Source organism: Heptranchias perlo, chromosome 4 (assembly GCF_035084215.1).
Source record: "Heptranchias perlo isolate sHepPer1 chromosome 4, sHepPer1.hap1, whole genome shotgun sequence".
In the NCBI taxonomy this organism is placed as follows: Eukaryota; Metazoa; Chordata; class Chondrichthyes; order Hexanchiformes; family Hexanchidae; genus Heptranchias; species Heptranchias perlo.
The window spans coordinates 23,719,489-23,741,169 of NC_090328.1; the positions used below are offsets into that span (position 1 = coordinate 23,719,489).

General features: G+C 43.1%; 1 protein-coding gene across 4 annotated transcripts in view; it reads left to right on the forward strand.

Moving 5' to 3' along the window:
- snx25 (sorting nexin 25) overlaps positions 1 to 21,681 on the forward strand; it is a 262,889-nt gene that overhangs the window by 185,625 nt on the left and 55,583 nt on the right. For all 4 annotated transcript variants that reach the window (XM_067982600.1, XM_067982602.1, XM_067982599.1 and 1 more), the window contains 3 exons: positions 2,112 to 2,387; positions 11,644 to 11,808; positions 17,559 to 17,690. In XM_067982600.1, the coding sequence (XP_067838701.1) occupies positions 2,112 to 2,387; positions 11,644 to 11,808; positions 17,559 to 17,690 (573 nt within the window). The remainder of the gene's footprint in view (positions 1 to 2,111; positions 2,388 to 11,643; positions 11,809 to 17,558; positions 17,691 to 21,681) is intronic.

A 21,681-nucleotide genomic window follows, 5' to 3' on the forward strand; every position in this document is an offset into this window, starting at 1 on the left:
TTCTGCACTGCCAACACTACTCTGTCACATCACCCCTCATACCCACTCAAACCTCATCCTCATCTTACCTGCACTTACTCACCTCGCCAGTACTCATCCCACCACTACCATTCAACCCAATCCTCATACAATCTCATGGCTCTATCTCATACTCACCCTCTCGTGCATCTCTTTCACGGTCAGCCTCACTCAACCTGCCACTACCTGTGCTGCAGCCACAGGGCATGCATCAGATATGTGCATTAGGCAGCGTAAGGCAAACGTGTCGTGAGCATGAAGGGGATGCACGAGGGTGTTTGAGGGTTTGTCATGGTTTTTACTTATATTGAATTTCTGACCAACTCACATCACATATTGTATTGGCACCACTACTGCCACGTCTTTGTGAATCTTGTCTGGTTTGTGCAATAATGCCCTTTTCTGAGGATCACTATGAAGACCCACAACTGATGCCACCCATTGTGTCACTGCAGAGTGGGTGTAGGTGTATTTGCAGGGCTCTTTTGTGCAGACGGCTGAGACACGTTGGCGATGTCCCCGGTTGCACCCTGGAAGGATGCGGAGGAGAAGTTGTTGAGGGCAGTGGTGACTTTGACAGCGACAGTTCCAGGATTTTGTCGCTGGGTCAAAATCCTGGAACTCCCTTCCTAACAGCATTGTGGGAGAACCGTCACCACACGGACTGCAGCGGTTCAAGAAGGCGGCTCACCACCACCTTCTCGAGGGCAATTAGGGATGGGCAATAAATGCCGGCCTTGCCAGCGACGCCCACATCCCGTGAACGAATAAAAAAAAAGGTAAGAAGATGGTGCTCGGGCCAACCGGGAGCAGCTCGGCATGAAGGAGGCTGCAGATGTCCACGACTACACGTCAAGTGACTCTGAGCCTCCGTGTGCACTGCTGCTCAGAGAGGTCCAGGAAGCTGAGCCTCGGTCTGTGCACGCTGTGGCGAGGGTAGTGCCCTCTGCGACGCATCTCTCTCTGCGGTAGCCCTCCCTCCTGCTGTACAGGAGGATGTGTCACAGCACTCTGTTGTGGAGCTCCACGTGTCAGAGGTGGATGGCGAGGCTGGTGATGCTGTTCGGCCTCCGAGGAGGTCATGACTGCAGCTACAGCGGCCCCCATCCGGAAGATGTACATCTGAGGGGGTCCGCAAGGTAGGTACATGTCTCTGGACCCTGGGGTAAGTGTGCAAGTTGGTGATTTTGATTGTCAGGAGGAGGGTGGTGGAGGCCAAACTTTGTCCCAAGTGACAGAGTGGCCTCCTGCAATGAGTGAGGGCCTCCCACCCCCACCTGTCAAATGGACCTTTGCAGCTGCCACAGGCTGACAGCTGCAACAGGTCCATTTGAACTGGGAATGTTTCCCCCAGTATGGGAAACATTCCCAGTTTGCTATAAAATCCCACCCCTCCTCACATAATCCCTTAATCAGGTCAGTTAATGACCTGAACAAGCAAAATAAATAGCTTCAAGTGGAACCCCGCTGGCTTTAATTGCCTGCGGAATTCCCACCAGCGGGGGCTGCGCGCGCACGCCGGCGCGTCAGTGGAGAACCCAGAAGTGGGCGGGTTGGAGTCGGGCTCCCGACCCACTCCGGGATTCTCCGATTTTCGGAGCCCCCCCTGCCAGGAACGCACCTGATAGCGGGTGCTAAAATGATGCCCTGACCTTATCTGATGATCTGCTGGATATAAAGTCTCTGACCTGTTGGTTACAATCCCTTCAATATGCAGTTTTTATTCCAAATATTCTGTTCTTTGTATGTACTGGGTTATCTGATCTTAGCGCTGGTGACTGTAAAAGTGTCACAATTAGTCCCCTGGGTTAAGGAGAGGAAAAATTGGTCTAAATTCACGTTCTTGATCACTAACCAGTGCCCCCTGCATATATGTGGTTATTTACTGAGAACAGAAATGGCCTCCACCATCAAACAGTCTGCTCATACCTGAAGGATGTATCAGAGACTGAGGTAACAGTGAGCTGCATTGTTTCCACGGAATTACACCCCAGCAAAAGTCCCAATCTTCGGGAGAGGAGAATATTGGATAATGAGCAATGCATAGTTACACTGCAATTTATAAACTCTATTTTCTGCTTTTATTCATTCAGACTGAAATACCTCAACTAGTTGGTGAAATCTACCAGAATTATTTTGTGGAAAGCCGGGAAATTCCAGTGGAGAAGGCACTTTATAAAGAAATCCAGCAAAGCCTTGTGGGTAACAAAGGAACAGATGTCTTCAACAAAATTCAAAGCGATGTTTATGAGACTCTTAAGGACCGGTATTACCCATCATTCCTCGTAAGTGACTTATATGAAAGACTTGTTAGAAAGGAAGAGGAAAAGAGCACTTTACAATCCAGCCCTGAGAACCGCGATGATGTGGTAAGAGACGCTTTCATAAAACCCTCAAGGCTTTCCTATGTGAATGACCTGCTTGCTCTTTACTTTCATGCTTGTGTATTGAAGGGACGAATACAATTGATTGAATACTTCAGTTTGGATGAGGGAGAAAACTAGAGCTTATGAAACAGTTGAATTGGCACCTTTGATAAAGCAACTTTGTTGAATGTGGTATTCGGGGCAGTGGTTATCATGAGTGTGGTACACTGAATTTCAAGGGTTTGCCATCTCCACGTTTATCAGAGCGATCATATAAAAAAAGAAAGTCTTCCAAATTGTTGGGCCCCGCTATGTGCAAATTGACTCTCACGTTTTCCTACAAAACAAGTGGACCTCAAATTAAAGTTCGTTCTTTCAGTAATATTAGTTATAGCACTTACTAGGTGGCAATTAGTGACTCACAAGCCTGTGCAAATTAGGGAAAACTTTCAGGAAATTTATTTAAAGATGTTTGGAGATCAGAGTGGCTGTGGTTAATGTAGTTGCTGGGGTATTGAGATTGGCTGTTAATGTAGATGATGTGGTGAAGGTTGACTGTGGTTAATGTATTGATCGTTTGTTGTGGTTAACATAGGGTACAAGGTACAGAGTGTAGAGACAATGCAGTATTGAGGTTACATAGAGTTACATAACGTCTATAGCACAGAAACAAGCCATTTGGCCCAACTTGTCTATGCTGGTCTTTATGCTCCACACGAGCCTCTTTCCACCCCTCTCCATCTAACCCTATCAGCATATCCTTCTATTCCTTTCTCCCTCATGTGCTATCTAGCTTCCCCTTAAATGCATCTATGCTATTCGCCCCAACTACTCCTTGTCATAGTGAGTTCCACATTCTAACCACTCTCTGGGTAAAGAAGTTTTTACTGAATTCCCAATTGGATTTTTAGTGACTATCTTACATTTATGGCCCCTAATTTTGGACGCCCCCACCAGTGGAAACATTTTCTCTACATCTACCCCTATCAAACCCTTTCATTATCTTAAAGATCTCTATCAGGTCACCCCTCAGCCTTCTCTTTTCTAGAGAACAGAGCACCAGCCTATTCAGCCTTTTCTGATAAATATATCATCTCAGTTCTGGTATCATCCTTGTGAATCTTTTTTGCACCGTCTCCAGTGCCTCTACATCCTTTTTATAATATGGAGACCAGAACTGTGCACAGTACCCCAAGTGTGGTCTAACCAAGGTTCTATACAAATTTAGCATATTTTCTCTGCTTTTCAATTCTATCCCTCCAGAAATGAACCCCAGTGCTTGGTTTGCTTTTTTATGGCCTTGTCAACCCGTGTTGCTACTTTTAGAGATTTGTGTTTCTGTATCGCTAGATCACTTTGCACCTCTACCCCATTTAGACACTTATTGCCCAAGCAGTTATTCTTCCTACCAAAATGATCGACCCCATACTTACCTATATTTAAATTAATTTGCCAATTACACACCCATTCTGCAAGTTTATTAATGTCTTCCTGTATTTTGTCGCGTTCTTCCTTTGTATTAACTACGCCTCCCAATTTGGTATTGTCTGCAAATTTTGAAATTGTACTTCTGATTCCAGAGTCCAAATCATTAATGTAAATTGTGAACAACAGTGGTCTCAGCACTAATCCCTGTGGAACACCACTTCTCACCTTTTGCCAGCCTGAATAGCTACCCTTAACCCCTACTTTCTGTTTTCTGTTTTGTAGCCCGCTTGCTATCTATTCTGCTACATGTCCTCTTACTCCACATGCTCTGACCTTAGTCATGAGTCTACTATGCGGTACCTTATCGAAGGCCTTTTAAAAATCCAAATATATTACATCCACTGCATGAACCTTGTCTACTCTTTCTGTTACTTCAAAGAATTCAATAAGGTTGGTCAAGCACGACCTTCCCTTTTGAAATCCGTGTTGACTACTCTTTATTACATTTTCGGTTTCTGAATGTTTTTCTATTACACCTTTGAGTAAGGATTCCATTATCTTTCCTACCACCAATGTTAAGCTAACTGATCTATAGTTCCCTGGACTGGTTCTATCTCCCTTTTTAAATATAGGAATCACATTAGCTGTCTGCCAGTCCTCTGGCACTGTTCCCTTTTCTAATGAATTTTTATATTTGTGTAATAGTGCCTCTCCTATCTCTTCCCTAACTTCTTATAATACGTGTGGATGCAATCCATCCGGACCAGGGGTTTTATCCTCTTAAGTTTGATTAGTTTATCAATTATGTCTCCCTTTCCATCTTAAATGTCTTTATATCTTTTTTGATCTCTTCTAATGTCATGCCCACCTTGTCGACGATGCAGTGTTGAGGTTGGCATTGATTGGTGTGGATGTTGTGATGTCAAAGTTTTTTTAAATTATTTGTTCATGCGATGTGGGCGTCGCTGGCGAGGCCAGCATTTATTGCCCATCCCTAATTGCCCTTGAGGAGTTGGTGGTGAGCCGCCGCCTTGAACCGCTGCAGTCCTTGTGGTGAAGGTTCTCCCACAAGTTGGCTGTGGTTAAGTAGATGATGGAATGTTGAGGTTGACCATGGATGATGTAGAGGTTGCAGTGTCGAGACTGGCCATGGTTAATGTAGATGATGCACCAATGAGGTTGGACGTGGCTAATTTGATGATGCGGTGTCACGGTTGACTGTGGTTAATGTAGATAATACTGTGTCGAAGTTGGCTGTGTTTAATGAGTCCAATATCGGATTGGGAATTTGAAAAATAACTTGTGTGCTTGCAAAAAAAAAGGCTCGTTTATATACACACATTTGTTGTATATACACGTTTGCTGCTTGCGCATGTTTCTGCAGACCGTTTTACTTGAGGGACTTTTGGACCATTTCACATCTGCCACAGCCTTTCTCTTTTTTACAATGTGGAACTGGAACAACAGAATTTTTTAGTTCAATTTTAAATGCCTCAGGCGGTCACACTCCAAAACCCAACTGTTTGGTTCAAAATTGTATGAGAAGGTAGCCAGTAGAGGTGTAAAAGGTTTGTTTTTACGTACAAATAGGTGAACATGGGTATTGCTGTTTATAAAAAGGCTGATTTCCTCACATGTTAAAGTTAACTGCATGTACACCAAGAGCTGGTTGTGTTCAGGCATTGGGTAACCTCAAACTCAAAGATTATGTGTTTACCAGGTTATGTTGATTCATGTGATTGCTAGGTTTTACGTGATCAGATTCAGAATAAATATTTTTTTTGGTCCAAGATTAAAATCAACAGAAACCACGACCTAAAACATTGCAGCACAAACTAAAAGTTTGTTTATAGCATTGAATTTGATTTATACCACACAACCAATGTAAAAATCCTTTGCTCTCTTTCCTAGTTTTGATTTGTGAGCAGATTTTACCAGCCTAATTTATGGTCTTGCTGCCTTGCCCGCAACGATTTCAAATCATCTCCTGCCCTTGATCCATCACACTAGCCTTGTCTGGAGGGTGAACTCCAGAACAATATTTAATAATATCCTCACTGAACTAATTTAAAAGCCCCATCCCTCTCCAGCTTGCTTCTTAACTGGTTTGCCTGTCCTCAGACTGCACAGATACTGGTTGGCCATTCATCTGCCTGTCTCTGCATCATTTTCATCTGTCAGTTCTGATTATACCAAACACAGTAACTAAGCAAGTAATTGGTAGTCTTTTAATCAATAGATCAGAGACTATCCCGCAGGGGTGTATTGGCTCCCCCTGCAAGGATGTAGGATTCTTTGGGATTCTCACGGAAAACAGGGTGGGGGGCTCCAAATAATACAGTATTCTGGAACCATTCATGGGGCACTCGGAAAAACTCTCTATTTTCCAGATGCTCGGTCCATCTTTGCTGTCCTGTGATCCAGTACCTCTTGCTGTTACCTACACACAGCCCGTGCTGTCTTGTCCCATTCAATTTCTAATCGTCCATCTGTCCAGATATCTTGTTCTTTCGTCCCACCCCTGTTTTTCAAAAGTTTTTCCTGCCTTCACCATTCATCCTCTCCTGATTGAGGGAGTCGGTAGAAGACCTATTCTGGCCAGGAATGATTTTTTTTTCATTTCAATTCACCCTTTCTATCCATGAGGATGTATCCGACCCTCATTTGGAACCTCCTGCTGATAGTCAAGGTCTGGAACTTGCTGTGAGAGCTGGAAGCAGAAATCCGTACCCTGCCTACTGTGGCACTGTGTGTTAATATACTGTACATGATGCTATGCCAGTGACAAAGGTGCTATGCCATAGTCCAGACGTGTTCTAATCCAAGGTTACATATAGTTATCCTAGAGATTGACAAAGTGTAATTGGCACCTTACAGCCAGAGCACCCAGTGTCAGGGGGGAATGTTTGCGCTTGTGCAGTATGTAGAAACTTTCAATAACACTTGGTGGTGCCAATGTTATCATTTCATCCTCTACAAGAATCGATCTCTGCAATTGGACTTTTCCCAGGCAGCGACAACGCTTGAAAAGTGTGCTGTGGCAAAACAAATATTGAACGGTTCACAATCAGGTCTTTTGTGGGCGGGAGATTAATGATGGGAGAATGCAGTGATGGAGATTACAGAATAACTTCCTGCGGCTGCTTGGGCTCAACGCTGTCTTTATTTCAGTCAATGATCAGTATTTAGTGATGTTAATGGAAAAGTAATAAACATTCATACTCCTGCTTCTGAGACCAATCTTTGAAAGGCTTTCAAGTATTGGTTTATGAGCTAATTAAGAAAAGTCCCTTTCTTGTTCTTTCACATACTGACTTGGTTCAACCTTCTGCTGGCAGCAGTGATGTTTACTCCAATATATAATCTATGAATCAACTGTCACCATGTCATTTTTGACTGTTTTAAGTTAACAGTTGTGCCTACTTCCCCTCACCAAGTCCAGGCAGTTTCCTTCATATCATTGTTTATAAATAGGTGGCCATTTTCTTTCATTTGTATTACCTCTGCCCCCCCCCCCCTCCTCTGGAGTTCCTGTTGTTCACATCATTCGCTGAGAGGACAGGCATGTGACCCACTCCTATATCTCTTACATTGCTGCCCTGGTGATTGGTGACTAGGTAGTTCCCTCAGCTGCAGGGAAAACCTCATCATGACCTGGTTGAAGCGAAGAACTTTTAGAGCCTCCTGGATGTCAAGGAGCATATAGAGTAAGACAAGGCAGAAAAGGAAAGCTACTGTCAGACACCGAGAACACAAGGTCTAGAGGGGTATAAAAAGTGCAGGGGTGAAATTAAAAAGGAAATTAGGAAAGCAAAGAGGGCATGAAAAAATATTGGCAAGTAAAATCATGGAAAACCCAAAAATATTTTATAAATACATTAAGAGCGAGAGGATAACTAAGGAAAGAATAGGGCCTATTAGAGACCAATGTGTGGAGGCGGAAGATGTTGGTATGGTTCTTAATGAATCCTTTGCGTCTGTGTTCACAAAGGAGAGGGACAATGCAGACATTGTAGATAAGGAGGAGAAGTGTGAAATATTGGATGGGATAGAGGAAGTATTAAGGGGATTAGCATCTTTGAAAATAGATAAATCACCAGGGCCGGATGAAATGTATCCCAGGCTGTTAAAAGAAGCAAGGGAGGAAATAGCGGAGGCTCTGACCATCATTTTCCAATCCTCATTGGTGCCGAAGGTTTGGAGGACTGCTAACGTTGTACCATTGTTTAAAAAGGAAGCGAGGGATAGACCAAGTAATTACGGGCCAGTCAGTCTACCATCTGTGGTGGGTAAATTATTGAAATAAATCCTGAGGGACAGGATAAACAGTCACTTAGAAAGGCACGGAGTAATCAAGGACAGTCAGCATGTATTTGTTAAGGGGAGGTCGTTTCTGACTAAACTTATTGAATTTTTTGAGGAGGTAACTAGGAGGGTCGATGAGGGTAGTGCGTTTTGATGTAGTCTGGATTTTAGCAAGGCTTTTGACGAGGTCTGACATGGCAGACGGTCAAAAAAAGTACAAGCCCATGGGATCCAAGGGAAAGTGGCAAGTTGGATCCAAAATTGTCTCAGTGGCAGGAAGCAAAGGGTAATGGTCGATGGGTGTTTTTGGTCGAAGGCTGTTTCCAGTGGGGTTCTGCAGGGCTCAGTACTGGGTCCCTTGCTTTTTGTGATGTATATTAATGGTTTGGACTTAAATGTAGGGGGCATGATTAAGAAGTTTGCAGATGATACAAAAATTGGCCGTGTAGTTGATAGTGAGGAGGAAATCTGTAGATTGCAGGAAGATATCAATGGACTGGTCAGGCGGGCAGAAAAGTGGCAAATGGAATTCCATCCAGAGAAGTGTGAGGTAATGCATTTGGGGAGGGCAAACAAGGCAAGGGAGTACACAATAAATGGGAGGATACTGAAAGGTGTAGAGGAAGTGAGGGACCTTGGAGTGCATGTCCATAGATCCCTGAAGGTAGCGGGACAGGTAGATAAGGTGGTTAAGAAGGTATATGAAATACTTTTCTTTATTAGCCGAGGCATAGAATATAAGAGCAGGGAGGTTATGCTGGAACTGTATAAAACACTGATTAGGCCACAACTTGAGTAGTGTGTACAGTTCTGGTCATCACATTACAGGAAGGATGTAATTGCACTAGAGAGCATGTAGAGGAGATTTATGAGGATGTTGCCAGGACTGGAGAATTTTAGCTGTGAGGAAGGATTGAATAGGCTGGGGTTGTTCTCTGGAACAGAGGAGGCTGAGGGGTGATTGAATTGAGGTGTATAAAATTATGAGGGGCCTCGATAGAGTGGATAAGAAGGACCTATTTCCCTTAGCAGAGAGATCAATAACCAGGGGGCATAGATTTAAAGTAATTGGTAGAAGGATTAAAGGGGAGTTGAGGAGAAATTTTTTCACCCAGAGGGTAGTGGGGATCTGGAACTCTCTGCCTGAGAGGATGGTAGAGGCAGAAACGCTCAACTCATTTAAAAAGTACCTGGATGTGCACCTGAAGCGCCGTAACCTACGAGGCTACGGACCAAGTGCTGGAAAGTGGGATTAGGCTGGGTGGCTCATTTTTGGCCGGCATGGGCCGAATGGCCTCCTTCTGTGCCGTAAATTTTCTATGTTACTATGATCGTGGAGGGTGGGTAGCCTGGTGGCAGCAGCTCACATTATTCTTGTGGAGCTCAGAGGAGCACCCCTGATTCTATGACTGGAATCGCTTGTAGAAACGTGCATCCTCTCTGATACAACAAAGAAGAAATTAAACTGGAGAGAGGAATTGAACCCACAGACATGCCAGCACATAATACAACAAAAATGGGGTGGTCACACCAACAGGAGTTTCTCAGCTACTTTGTGTCTTGCACCACAAATGAGGTTTTTACCCTCTCTTGCCTCCAACACATTCAAATTGAATGAGAAGGGAATGGAACTGGCTCCTCCGTAACTGCACTGGCACTAATAGTGCTCTTCAGCTAGGCATGTCGGAGATGAAGTCCCACCAAAAGCTGAAATATTTAGAACTTTCTGCTGTCTGTGATTCCTCAGATAGAGATGGCCTTGCAGGGCAACTGGCAACAGAACATCAGGCTTCCATCACTCTTACGATGCCCTGGTTGTACAATAGCGAGTGGTGCAGTATAAGGGGCATGTTCAATTGCGGTATGAGCTTCCATCATTGTTGGTTGGGGGAAGATGTTTACTGGCTTCCAACTGCCAGTAAAAGTACTAATGTTTAAAGAGATGTTTCAATAGTCAGTTCTTTTTGGACACTGGAAATAAAAAAAATTGGTGGGGCGAACTACTTGAAGCTTTTAGCCTTTTAAAAAAAAAACACACACAGTGCTCATAAATTAAGCACTAGTGTCCCAGGTGCCCTAGGAGTTAACAAAGTAATATAGGGGACCTTGCGTTGGAATATACGAAAGCTGCTCTGCTCCCAGTTGAAGACCGGCAGTATAACTGGACCATTGGGCTGGACAAGTTGGAATTCTAGCCTTTCTTGGATCTCTAATCTGTAACCAAGATATGACTTTCTGACCCAAAATGGTCAGATAATATATATGTAGACTATTAACAACTTTGCAGATACTGTTGTGTTTGAGCTGGTTGAATATTCAGCTGCCCATTAAGTCAGTTGGTGGGAACCTTTAGGCAGAAAACTACAAGGTTGCAATTCCATATGAGTTTGAGCCGTGTAAGGTTTGAGAGATTGTGAACTCGCTCTCTGGGGCAGAGGATAAAGAGAATGGAGACTTAAGCCTGACTGTTTTTGGGGTTCACCCATCAGTTAATAGCTGAACCATACAGAACAGGAAGGTCCCAGGTTAGATCCCTGGTCTGTGCCGAGTCAGCTGAGGTGGCAGTAGGGTGCATTAAAATGACCTCAGCATCTCAGATTAGGAAGTGGAAAATCAGATGGGTTTCCTCTCTTGATTGTTCAATGACCTGTACTGGAGGTGTGCTTGTATGTGGACATCAAATGAGAACATGATCAACATTGGCTGTGATGCCCATGGTTCAAAAGCCTGCTGATATTCACTGTCGAGGCTTGTGAATAAAGGACACTGGGTTGAGCTACTGAGGTACTGAAGGACAAGGCGATGAAGGGATATGGGAACAGGGTGGATAAATATATTAGTGTATTTGTTCACGTGGAGGGTAAACACTGGCATAGACTGGTTGGGCCAAGAGACCTGTTTTCGTGTTGTAACTTCTATGTATTTCTAAGGAGGGTAACCATGGAACTGTAGCTTTGGAAGGACTTAACTCCTTCAAGAGAAAAGAGAGGGTAAAGCAATAAGAAAATTGGACTCTGTTTCCTTTTTTGAACCAATTTCTCTTCTTTGCACTGTCCTCAATCGAGAGGCAGATGAATTCCTACACCACCATCTGGAACAGGCCTACAGTCTGTAGCTCAGGGGCCACTTTCCATCTCTTTGGGAAGCTGAATAGCCTCTATTCAATGCAAATCCACAGAGCTACATTCTGGATGAGTTACCTAGCAGAGAATGTAATTCTGTGGCATTATATACTGAGGTGCCTGTACACTTTTGTACAAGGCAGGGAAACTCCAATATCAGACTGCTCCGCCTGTTCTAGCCATGCCTTCTGTCATCTGATCTTGGTTTCCAGCTGTAGGATGGTATTTGGTGGCAGGCATCACTGTTGAGATGAAAAATCATTATCATAATGAATCAAAGCCTGGTGTTTATTAAGCAACCTGATGGTATTCACTATTTTGATCCTAGGAATTGACCATAAAATAATGATTTGCTATATATGGTATTTAACTTTCTTCTAACTCCTCATCCCTCTTTCTTCCAGAACCAGGTGTGTGAGAGTGGTGAGGAAGTCTTGGATGAGGGGAGCAATGGCATTAATGAGCAGGCCAGCTTTGCTGTAAACAAATTACGACAGTTAAATGAAAAACTTGAATACAAGAGACAAGCTCTGGGCTCCATCCAGAATTCACCAAAACCTGACAGGAAGGTACGATTCAGTATCCAGGAGTTCAGTCTAGTTTGCGACACATCAGGAATCCAATTATTTCTATAAAATAATAGAAATATCTGGACCATATAAATAAACCAGTGTGTGTTCTCTGTATTTTGTCACACCTCAGGGCTACATTTCTAATTCTGCTGCCTTGTCTAATTTTTTCTTCAAAGATTCATTGTTTTAGTGCAAAGACAGACGTTTCTGGGGTGCTGTGCAGTTTTTTGTTTTGAATCATTTTTCAGTGGATTTGCACAAGTGTTTTAAGAGTGTCAAGTGTTTTATGTGATCTTGGCATTGTGACATGTTAACAAACATGCAAAATTACCAGCTTTCACCACAATTTCCATCCAAATATGTCATTTTGGTTGGTTAAACAAATGCACCAAAAGCATAAATTTAAATGATTCAAGCTTGGGTTTCCTATGAACATAGAAACAGGCCATTCAGCCCCTTGAGCCTGTTCATAGAATCGTAGAATGATTCAGGAGGAGGCCATTCGGCCAGAGGATCACAGAAGGAGGCCATTCGGCCCATCGAGCCCATGCCGGCTCTTTGTATGAGCAATCCAGTTAGACCCATTCCCCTGCTCTTTCCCCGTAGCCCTGCAAATGTTTTCCCTTCAAATATTTATCCAATTCCTTTTTGAAAGCTACAATTGACTCTGCTTCCACCACCCTTTCAGGCAATGCATTCCAGATCACAACTACTCGTTAAAAAAAAGTTTTTCCTCACGTCTCCTTTGGTTCTTTTGCCAATCACCTTAAATCCGTGTCCTCTGGTTCTCGACCCTTCAGCCAATGGGAACAGTTTCTCTTTATTTACTTTATCTAAACCCTTCATGATTTTGAACACTTCTATCAAATCTCCTTTTAACCTTCTCTGTTCCGCCATTCAATTAAATTATGGCTGATCTGTACTCAACTCCATTTACCTGCCTTTGATCTCTATCCCTTGAAATCCTTACCTAATTATTAAAAAAAATGTCGATCTCAGTCTTGAATTCACATCCTCAAATGCAGTTGTGCTTGCTCTATCTTGCACACATTCAGTTTGTGTATCTGTCCGTCTCACTCACTCATATTTACACTTTTGTTCATTAAATGAGTAGTGCTCCTTAACTGTTGCTAGCAGTACCATGGCCTTTAATGAAAGAAGAATGTCACAGAGGACTATGAGAATATCAGTATTTTTTTAACCCCCCATTTCCCAAGGAAAGTGACATTTTTCACCTTCCTGTGGCTATAGAAGCATTACATTGGTCGAGCTTTATGTAGGTATTTCAGGTACCTGGTACTTTCTTCAGTGTTTAACAGTGAAATGCAGGATGAAGTAAGGACTTAAATTTTGTTAGAGAGACATGCGTATTTGTACTGGGAGAAAAGATAATTGAGAGGAGACATGACGCACGTTTTTAGTGGGGATAAAGTAGATGCAAGTTGATTCCTTAATTAAACACTGATGACTGAGTATGGAATAAACAAACTCCAAGCAAGATTGGAAATTGCAAGAATTCTTTTTTTTAATTCCACTGAGTAATACATATGTACATAAGAACATAAGAAATAGGAGCAGGAGTAGACCATATGGCCCCTCGAGCCTGCTCCGCCATTCTATAAGATCATGGCTGATCTTCTACCTCAACTCCACTTTTCCGCCCTATCCCCATATCCCTTGATTCCCTTAGCGTCCAAAAACCAATTAATCTCAGTCTTGAATATATTCAATGACTGAGCATCCACAGCCCTCTGGGGTAGAGAATTCCAAAGATTCACTGTAGATAGTCTTCTGCTGCAAGCATTCATTAAGAACTGGCCTGAGAATGCTCAAACACATTTCACACAAAACCCTTGGAGCCAATACAGAGAGCAAACTTTCAATAGTTTTGGAACGATGTGAACCCGTCTCAGAGGTAAAAGGACATCGTGCTTTAACCCTTCGCACCACTAAATCTTTAAAAATATCCCAGTGTCTGACAAATTCAGTCACTTTCCAAATTGACTAAAGCATTATTATTAAGATAACATATCTTCTTCCAACAACAAGAAGACATATGAAATGCAAAACAATAACTCCCTCCTCCTCTTATAAGATCTCAGGTGAAATAGAAGTAAAAATACTTACTTTCAATAGCCAAGAAAGCACATATTTTCTGGCAACAAAAAATAGAGGATTTTGAAAAAACATTTGTGTGTTTACAAGAATGTGCATAAAATGAGAAAAGGCCATGTGAAGCCATTCCTATCAGACCATCTACCCAATCATCGAGTTATATTGAACCTACAGCACAGAAACAGGCCATTCGGCTCAAATGGTCTATGCCAGCATTTATGCCTCACGTGAGCTTCCTCCCTCACCCCTTCATCTAACCTTATCAGCATTCCTTTCTCCCTCGTGCGCTTATCAAGCTCCCACTTAAATGCATCTATGTTATGTAGCATAGATTCCCAGCAAAAAGTAGTTTATTCTGCACTAAACACAGAAAATACGGGAAATACACAGCACGTGGCTATAAGAGCAGGACAGAGGCTGGTTACTCTACAACAAATGGCTAATCTCCTGACTTGTCAAAGCCTCTGCACCATCTACAAGGCTGAAGTCAGGAGCACAGTGGAATATTCACCACTCGCCTGGATGGGTGCAGCTGCATCACTCGAAGCTCAACACCAACTAGGGCAGGGCAGAGCAGCGTGCTTGATCTGGAGTCAAAATCCATTTCTCCGCCACCGGTGCACTATTGGTACACTATGTATTTTCTAGAGAATGCATGCAGCGCTCACCTTGACAGCTCTTCGCAGCCCTGTAACCTCTACCATCGAGAAAGACAAGAGCTGCAAGATCATGGGAACACCATCCATGTCGCACACCAACCTCAGCTGGACATACACCACCATTCCTTCACTGCCACTGGGTCAAAATCATTGGAATTCTCTACCTAATACAATTGTGGGAACACCACCAACTTCAGGGCAAGTAGGGATGGCCTTGCCAGCACTGCGCACATCCCAAGAACCAAAAAAAAAAGACATTTTGGGTGTCTAACTCTTAATCAGAGCTTGTTAATTCTGTATAGATTGGAATCCTTTTTTTAAAAAAAAGTGTTAAGTGAATATCTAGTTTAGAATCGAAGTGAAGATTTTATTGCTAGGTATTGACATGGATGATCTTTGGGGCACACTATTTCTTATAGATCATGGAATTGTCTTCTGGGGAATGCAACTGTCAGGATTGAGTAACCTGAGTTGGAATGTTAGGGTGATCCTACACTTTTACCTTTGGGGACCAGGGAAAATCTCTTAGGGTTTCATTTTCTTGAAAGTTTAACTTCTGTTTTTGGATACCTTTGGCTATCAGTGTGAAGTTTCAGAGCACACTTGTAGTTGAGCCCTGGCTACAGTGTAATTTCAATTGACCAAATAGCTAAGTAGATTTGTAGTGTGCCCAGGGATCGAACGAAGAACCCTTTTCAGTTAATTTTGGCTGCTGGCATTATCACATGCCTTCACGTCAACCACTTTATGAACATACGAAACCTCCCAACCCCCGCAGCCATATTGAGGCAAAAAAAAAGTGAAAAACACAGGGCCAATAAAGGAAAAAATACTCTGGAAGATTCCTCTCCGACCCCCACAGGCGATCAAAACCAGTCCAGGAGATCACATGGACCATATGTTATCTGCAAAGCCACTTACCTTTTATGATGCGATCTTTGCCCCGGTGAAGAACCAATCCAGCTCCCTCTTGAAGGCAAGCAGAGAGTCAGCACCCACCACACCAGCCGGCAACGCATTCCAGAGGCTCACTCTCTAGGCAAAAAAGAAACATTTAACATCCAGTCTATTCCTACTCTTGTGTAGTTTTTTTTTATATAAGTACCTTGGACCAGAACTTGGGCGGAGCGGTGTGGCAACGTTCGCCACAGCTCCCGCAAATTAAATTAACGAATGTGCTTACTGCAGGCTTTGTGGCGTCGACTTGCTTGATTTTGAACTTTTAAAAATTGTGCGCTCTCGACCCAGCCTCTGAGCAGTGTAAGTTGATGCGCGTAGAACAGTCTGTGAGAGTAGAAGACACGCCCACACAATCTATCAGGAAGAGAAGTCAGGCCCGCGAGCATTCTTCATTCATTTAAAGTTAGTATTATGGAAATCATTGTAAATAAAAAAATTACATTTTTTTAATAAAAAGCCAAAGAAATAATTGAATTAAATTAAAGAGATAGAAGGGAAAAGTAAAAAAAAAATTAAATTTTTTAATTTAAGAGACTCCACATTTTTAAAATTTTATTTTTAGTTGTTTGGCAGCCATTAAGACTAACCGCGCTTTTAAAACTTAGTTTCTACCTGGTATTTTTAAGTGTACCTATTTGGTGGCGTAATCAGTTACTTTCCAACTGGGCGGATGAGCAAGTTTGCGATTTTTCAGTGATTTCAATAATTGCAGCATGCGATGACCCTTTAATTCGAAGCTGTCAAGTTGCCAGCGAACAGTTAGGAGCAAGTTCACGATTTCGGTGTTTCACTATGCATGAGCAAACACGGGAACTCGCTCCTTCAATTCAGCACTAAAAATGGAGAATGCTGTTGAGCTCCTCTGTTGTTTCGGGAGCAAGTTCTGCCCCCTTGTTTTTGGAAGGTGGTAAAATAGCACTCACTGACTTTCAAATAAACAGTAAAAGAACAAGTGTATAGCAACAGAGACACAACATATAATTTCAGCTTAGCTAGCTCCTTGTAGTAGAAAAAAATCACAACTGCTGGGCTAAGCTATGATATAAGTAATATTCTTATGTAGCAGTTCTTTTTTCACTGTCTATGGAAGTTATCTTGCTTTCCTGTGCCTCTTCAAAGGCTTCAGACAAACTCTCCAATTTGAATGAGACAGGTTGATAAATATTTTTGACCAGGCTTGAGTAGATTTAAATAAAAAGCAAAATATGCGCATGCTGGAAATCAGAAATAAAAGCAGAAAATGCTGGAGAAGCTCAGCAAGTCAGGCAGCATCTGTGGAGAAAGAAACAGGGTTAACGTTTCAGGTCGAAGACCTTTCGTCAGTACTGGAAAATTTAAATAACTGCCTGTCAATTTTTTTAAAAAGGCTGTTAATCAAACACATATTTTAACCAATCACAAAAGATGTTTGTATTTCAATTGAAAGGCTTGGCTCCCTCCGTCAGATATCTGGCACACAGAAAAGAAAACAAATCTGTAACAGTTGTAACAAGTTAAGCTTGGACATGATTTCTGTGAGTGAAGCTGGTATTTAAGCAGGTTATGTAATGACAGAATTAATTAAGCTAAATCTTGCACACAAACGGTTCATATTTGTCATAGATGACTTCAGTGGAGATGTGGTAAATCACCTTCCTCGGGAGATGACTTAAGTGAGAAAGACAATGGGGCAACCTATTCATACATTGGAGATGAAACAAACTTGTTGGCTTTTTCTTCCATATTTTAATGTGCTAAATTTCTGAATCTATAAAACTCCAAAGGGAATATTGTAAATTGAATGTTCCTGGAGTTAATGTGAATTGATCTCTCCCTGCCTGAAGACTGGGAGCTTTACCATTTACTGTCTTACAAAGAAACAGATGTTAAAGAGCAGTTAATATCAAGCGAATCAAATTGGAACTGAACTTGTTCATTGTGAAGCAATTTGGAATCTAGTTTTTGTATCCTACCTTGTTAAGTATTGCAGCCCCGGGATCAAATGCTGTCAATGTCTCTATCTCTCTCATTTAGATTGTTACAAAGCTTAAGGATGAGATCTCGATGATGGAAAAAGAACACAGTGACCTACAGCAGCACATTGCCCGGACAGATTGGTGGTGTGAGAACCTCGGGCAGTGGAAAGCCACCATCAGCAGCAGCGAGGTGGGTTTATTCAGACTATCTGCAGGAGTGCAGATCCATTTCACTGCTCCTGCGGTATTTTCCATTAATTGTCCTCCAAGAAGTGGGGGGGTGGACCTGTGCTGTGAGGTTGGTTTGTATTTCATTGGTGTCTCCACCGTATAAAATTAGCTGCCTACCTACATGCAATCCTTTCTGTGTGGAGATGCTGATGACTGGATGGGCGAAACTTGTGTTGCTCCTTCATTGCTCTGGGAAGAAAACATGTGCATGATAGATTGAAAAGCTTTGCCCAGGTAGTCTTTTTTCACAGACAAGCTGTTGTAATTGACCGTGGGCGAAGCCTGTGAGGAAATGCTAATGGAATCTAGAATTTGAACCCTGGCCTTACTTAATGGTGCAGCTTGCTTTTGTTACTGGAGTGCTGATTTGTACAATGTTTGGCATGCAGCTTTTACGTTGAACTTACAGAGGCTGAATGTCTAATTTTTCAGGAACGCTAGTTCTATGGTTCATAAATGAATGACAGGAACTATCATTAATTACTTTTAGTAATGTTATTAATAGAATTGTTACTGGAAATGGAGTTTGAGCTTTGCATATAGTGCATACTTTAACTGTGGTGGGAGCTACTCTGTGTTCTTTTTAGGGTAGGGGTATCTAAGCTTTTTGTCTTTGCGGGCTGTATAGGTGTATCGTGGAGCGGCGGGACCAACTATAAAGGTTAAATCAGCGATCCCATTATTTTGTGTATGTTCAGTTGCTGATACTAACAGATCTTGGTGTTTTGATTTAGGATTTATCCATTAATGAGGCAGCAGTGCCAAGAGCTCCCCTTTCTAAGCCTTCAGGCCTACAAAATTCAAACAGGACAAACCGTTGAACAAGAATAATAAGCATAAATAAGAGATGGGTACCTTGCCTTTGAGGCCCAGATTGCCAGGTTTTGAGGGCTATGTGTGGGCCACCAGTAGCAGTTTAGACACCGTTATTTTAAGATGTACTTTCCCTTTAAGTGAGCACAAGAGGACTTCAGTGAAATTTTAATTTCAGTCTAAGCAACCTGATGGAGAAATGAGGTGAATTGAATTGGTATTAGGCTGCCTTGGACTTCAGAAGTAACACTTGTGTGGATTACTAGAGCACTCTCAAACAAAACCATTCTAATTTTTACTTGAAGATTGCGGAGGAGAGATTTGTTCACCTCTATAACCTTAGCAAAATGAATCAGCATGTGCATTTCAAAAGCACTGTAAATGTCTCAGTGCAAAGTGATTTGGTTATAATATAAATGCAGCCTGAATTCAGATGAGCTGCATTAGAATGATTGCATCATTCTGTACATCAAACACATTTTAATAAGTGTATTAGTCCTCTAATGGAGTTCTAGGTTTGGTGATTGCATTTTATTGAGGAACATGGCACTAATACTGGAAAATAAATAACGTATGAAGCAGGTGGGAATTACCACAAGTCTTGCAGAGAGGTCATTCAATACATAATGGTAATTTAGATATAAACTTGTAGTGCTGACTACTTTAACAAGAATTTGGATAATGATTTGAATAACAAAGACTTTAAGGCATAGCCACAAACTTAGAAGGAGAGGGATCGAAGTCAGTTTAAATTTAATTACTTTATGCAAAGGTGGTAAATGTATTCATAGAATCATAGAAAGGTTACAGCATGGAAGGAGGCCATTCAGCCCATTGAGTCTGCGCTGGCTTTATGCAAGAGCAATCCAACTAGTCCCACTCCCCGTAGCCCTGCAAACTTTTTCCTTTCAAGTACTTATCCAGTTCCCTTTTGAAGGCCATAATTGAATCTGCCTCCGCCTCCCCCTCGGGCAATGCATTCCAGATCCTAACCACTCGCAGTGTAAAAATGTTTTTCCTCATGTCACCTTTGGTTCCTTTTCCAATCACCTTAAATCTATGTCCTCAGGTTCTTGACCCTTCTGCCAATGGGGACAGTTTTTCTCTATTTACTCTGTCTAGACCTTTCATGATTTTGAATACCTCTATCAAATCTCCTCGCAACCATCTCTGTTCCAAGGAGAACATTGATGTGGAGATGCCGGTGATGGACTGGGGTGGACAAATGTAAGGACTTGCACAACACCAGGTTATAGTCCAACAGTTTTATTTTAAATCACAAGCTTTCGGAGCTTTCCTCCTTCGTCAGGTGAGTGAAGGGTTCTAAAAACGCATAGCATATATAGTCCGAGAACAATGCCTGGTGATTACAGATAATCTTTCCAACTGCCCCCTGTCACACCTCGGCTGGGAGACGATCACAGCAATCAAAGGAGTCGTTGGTGTTCAGACAGGTTAGCCATGGAAAACATTACATCCCAGTATACTGAATACACAATGGGTCAGATCACACAGACAGAGAGAGAAAGAGACCCGAAAGGCAGAGAGAGAGAGAATGTCCAGTTGTATTAAAAACAGATAACTTTTTTTTGCTGGTGGGGTTACATGTAGCGTGACATGAACCCAAGATCCCGGTTGAGGCCGTCCTCATGGGTGCGGAACTTGGCTGTCAATTTCTGCTCGACGATTTTGCGTTGTCGTGTGTCTCGAAGGCCGCCTTGGAGAATGCTTACCCGAAGATCGGAGGCTGAATGTCCTTGACTGCTGAAGTGTTCCCCGATTGGGAGGGGACCCTCCTGTCTGGCGATTGTTGCGCGGTGTCCGTTCATCCGTTGTCGCAGTGTCTGCACGGTCTCGCCAATGTACCATGCTCCGGGGCATCCTTTCCTGCAACGTATGAGGTAGACAATGTTGGCCGAGTCACAGGAGTATGAACCATGTACCTGGTGGGTGGTGTCCTCTCGTGTGATGGTGGTATCTGTGTCGATGATCTGTCATGTCTTGCAGAGTTTGCCGTGGCAGGATTGTGTGGCGTCGTGTACGCTGTTCTCCTGAAAGCTGGGTAATTTGCTGCGAACGATGGTCTGTTTGAGGTTAGGTGGCTGTTTGAAGGCGAGTAGTGGAGGCGTGGGGATGGCCTTAGCGAGGTGTTCGTCGTCATCGATGACATGTTGAAGGCTGCGAAGAACATGGCGTAGTTTCTCCGCTCCGGGGAAGTACTGGACGACTGGCCACAGCGAAAAATCGCATAGACCTCCTCAGAAGACAAACACGGGACACAATCAACAGAGTTCCCTTCGTCGTCCATCGATGACTACGAACACCTCGCTAAGGCCATCCCCACGCCTCCACTACTCGCCTTCAAACAGCCACCTAACCTCAAACAGACCATCGTTCGCAGCAAATTACCCAGCTTTCAGGAGAACAGCGTCCACAACACCACACAACCCTGCCACGGCAAACTCTGCAAGACATGCCAGATCATCGACACAGATACCACCATCACACGAGAGGACACCACCCACCAGGTACACGGTTCATACTCCTGTGACTCGGCCAACGTTGTCTACCTCATACGTTGCAGGAAAGGATGCCCCGGAGCATGGTACATCGGTGAGACCATGCAGACACTGCGACAACGGATGAACGGACACCGCACAACAATCGCCAGACAGGAGGGTCCCCTCCCAGTCGGGGAACACTTAAGCAGTCAAGGACATTCAGCCTCCGATCTTCGGGTAAGCGTTCTCCAAGGCGGCCTTCGAGACACACGACAACGCAAAATCGTCGAGCAGAAGTTGATAGCCAAGTTCCGCACCCGTGAGGACGGCCTCAACCGGGATCTTGGATTCATGTCACGCTACATGTAACCCCACCAGCGAAAAAAGGTTATCTGTTTTTAATACAACTGGACATTCTCTCTCTCTCTCTCTCTCTCTCTCTCTCTGCCTTTCGGGTCTCTTTCTTTCTCTGTCTGTGTGATCTGACCCATTGTGTATTCAGTATACTGGGATGTAATGTTTTCCATGGCTAACCTGTCTGAACACCAACGACTCCTTTGATTGCTGTGATTGTCTCCCAGCCGAGGTGTGACGAGGCAGTTGGAAAGATTATCTAATCACCAGGCATTGTTCTCG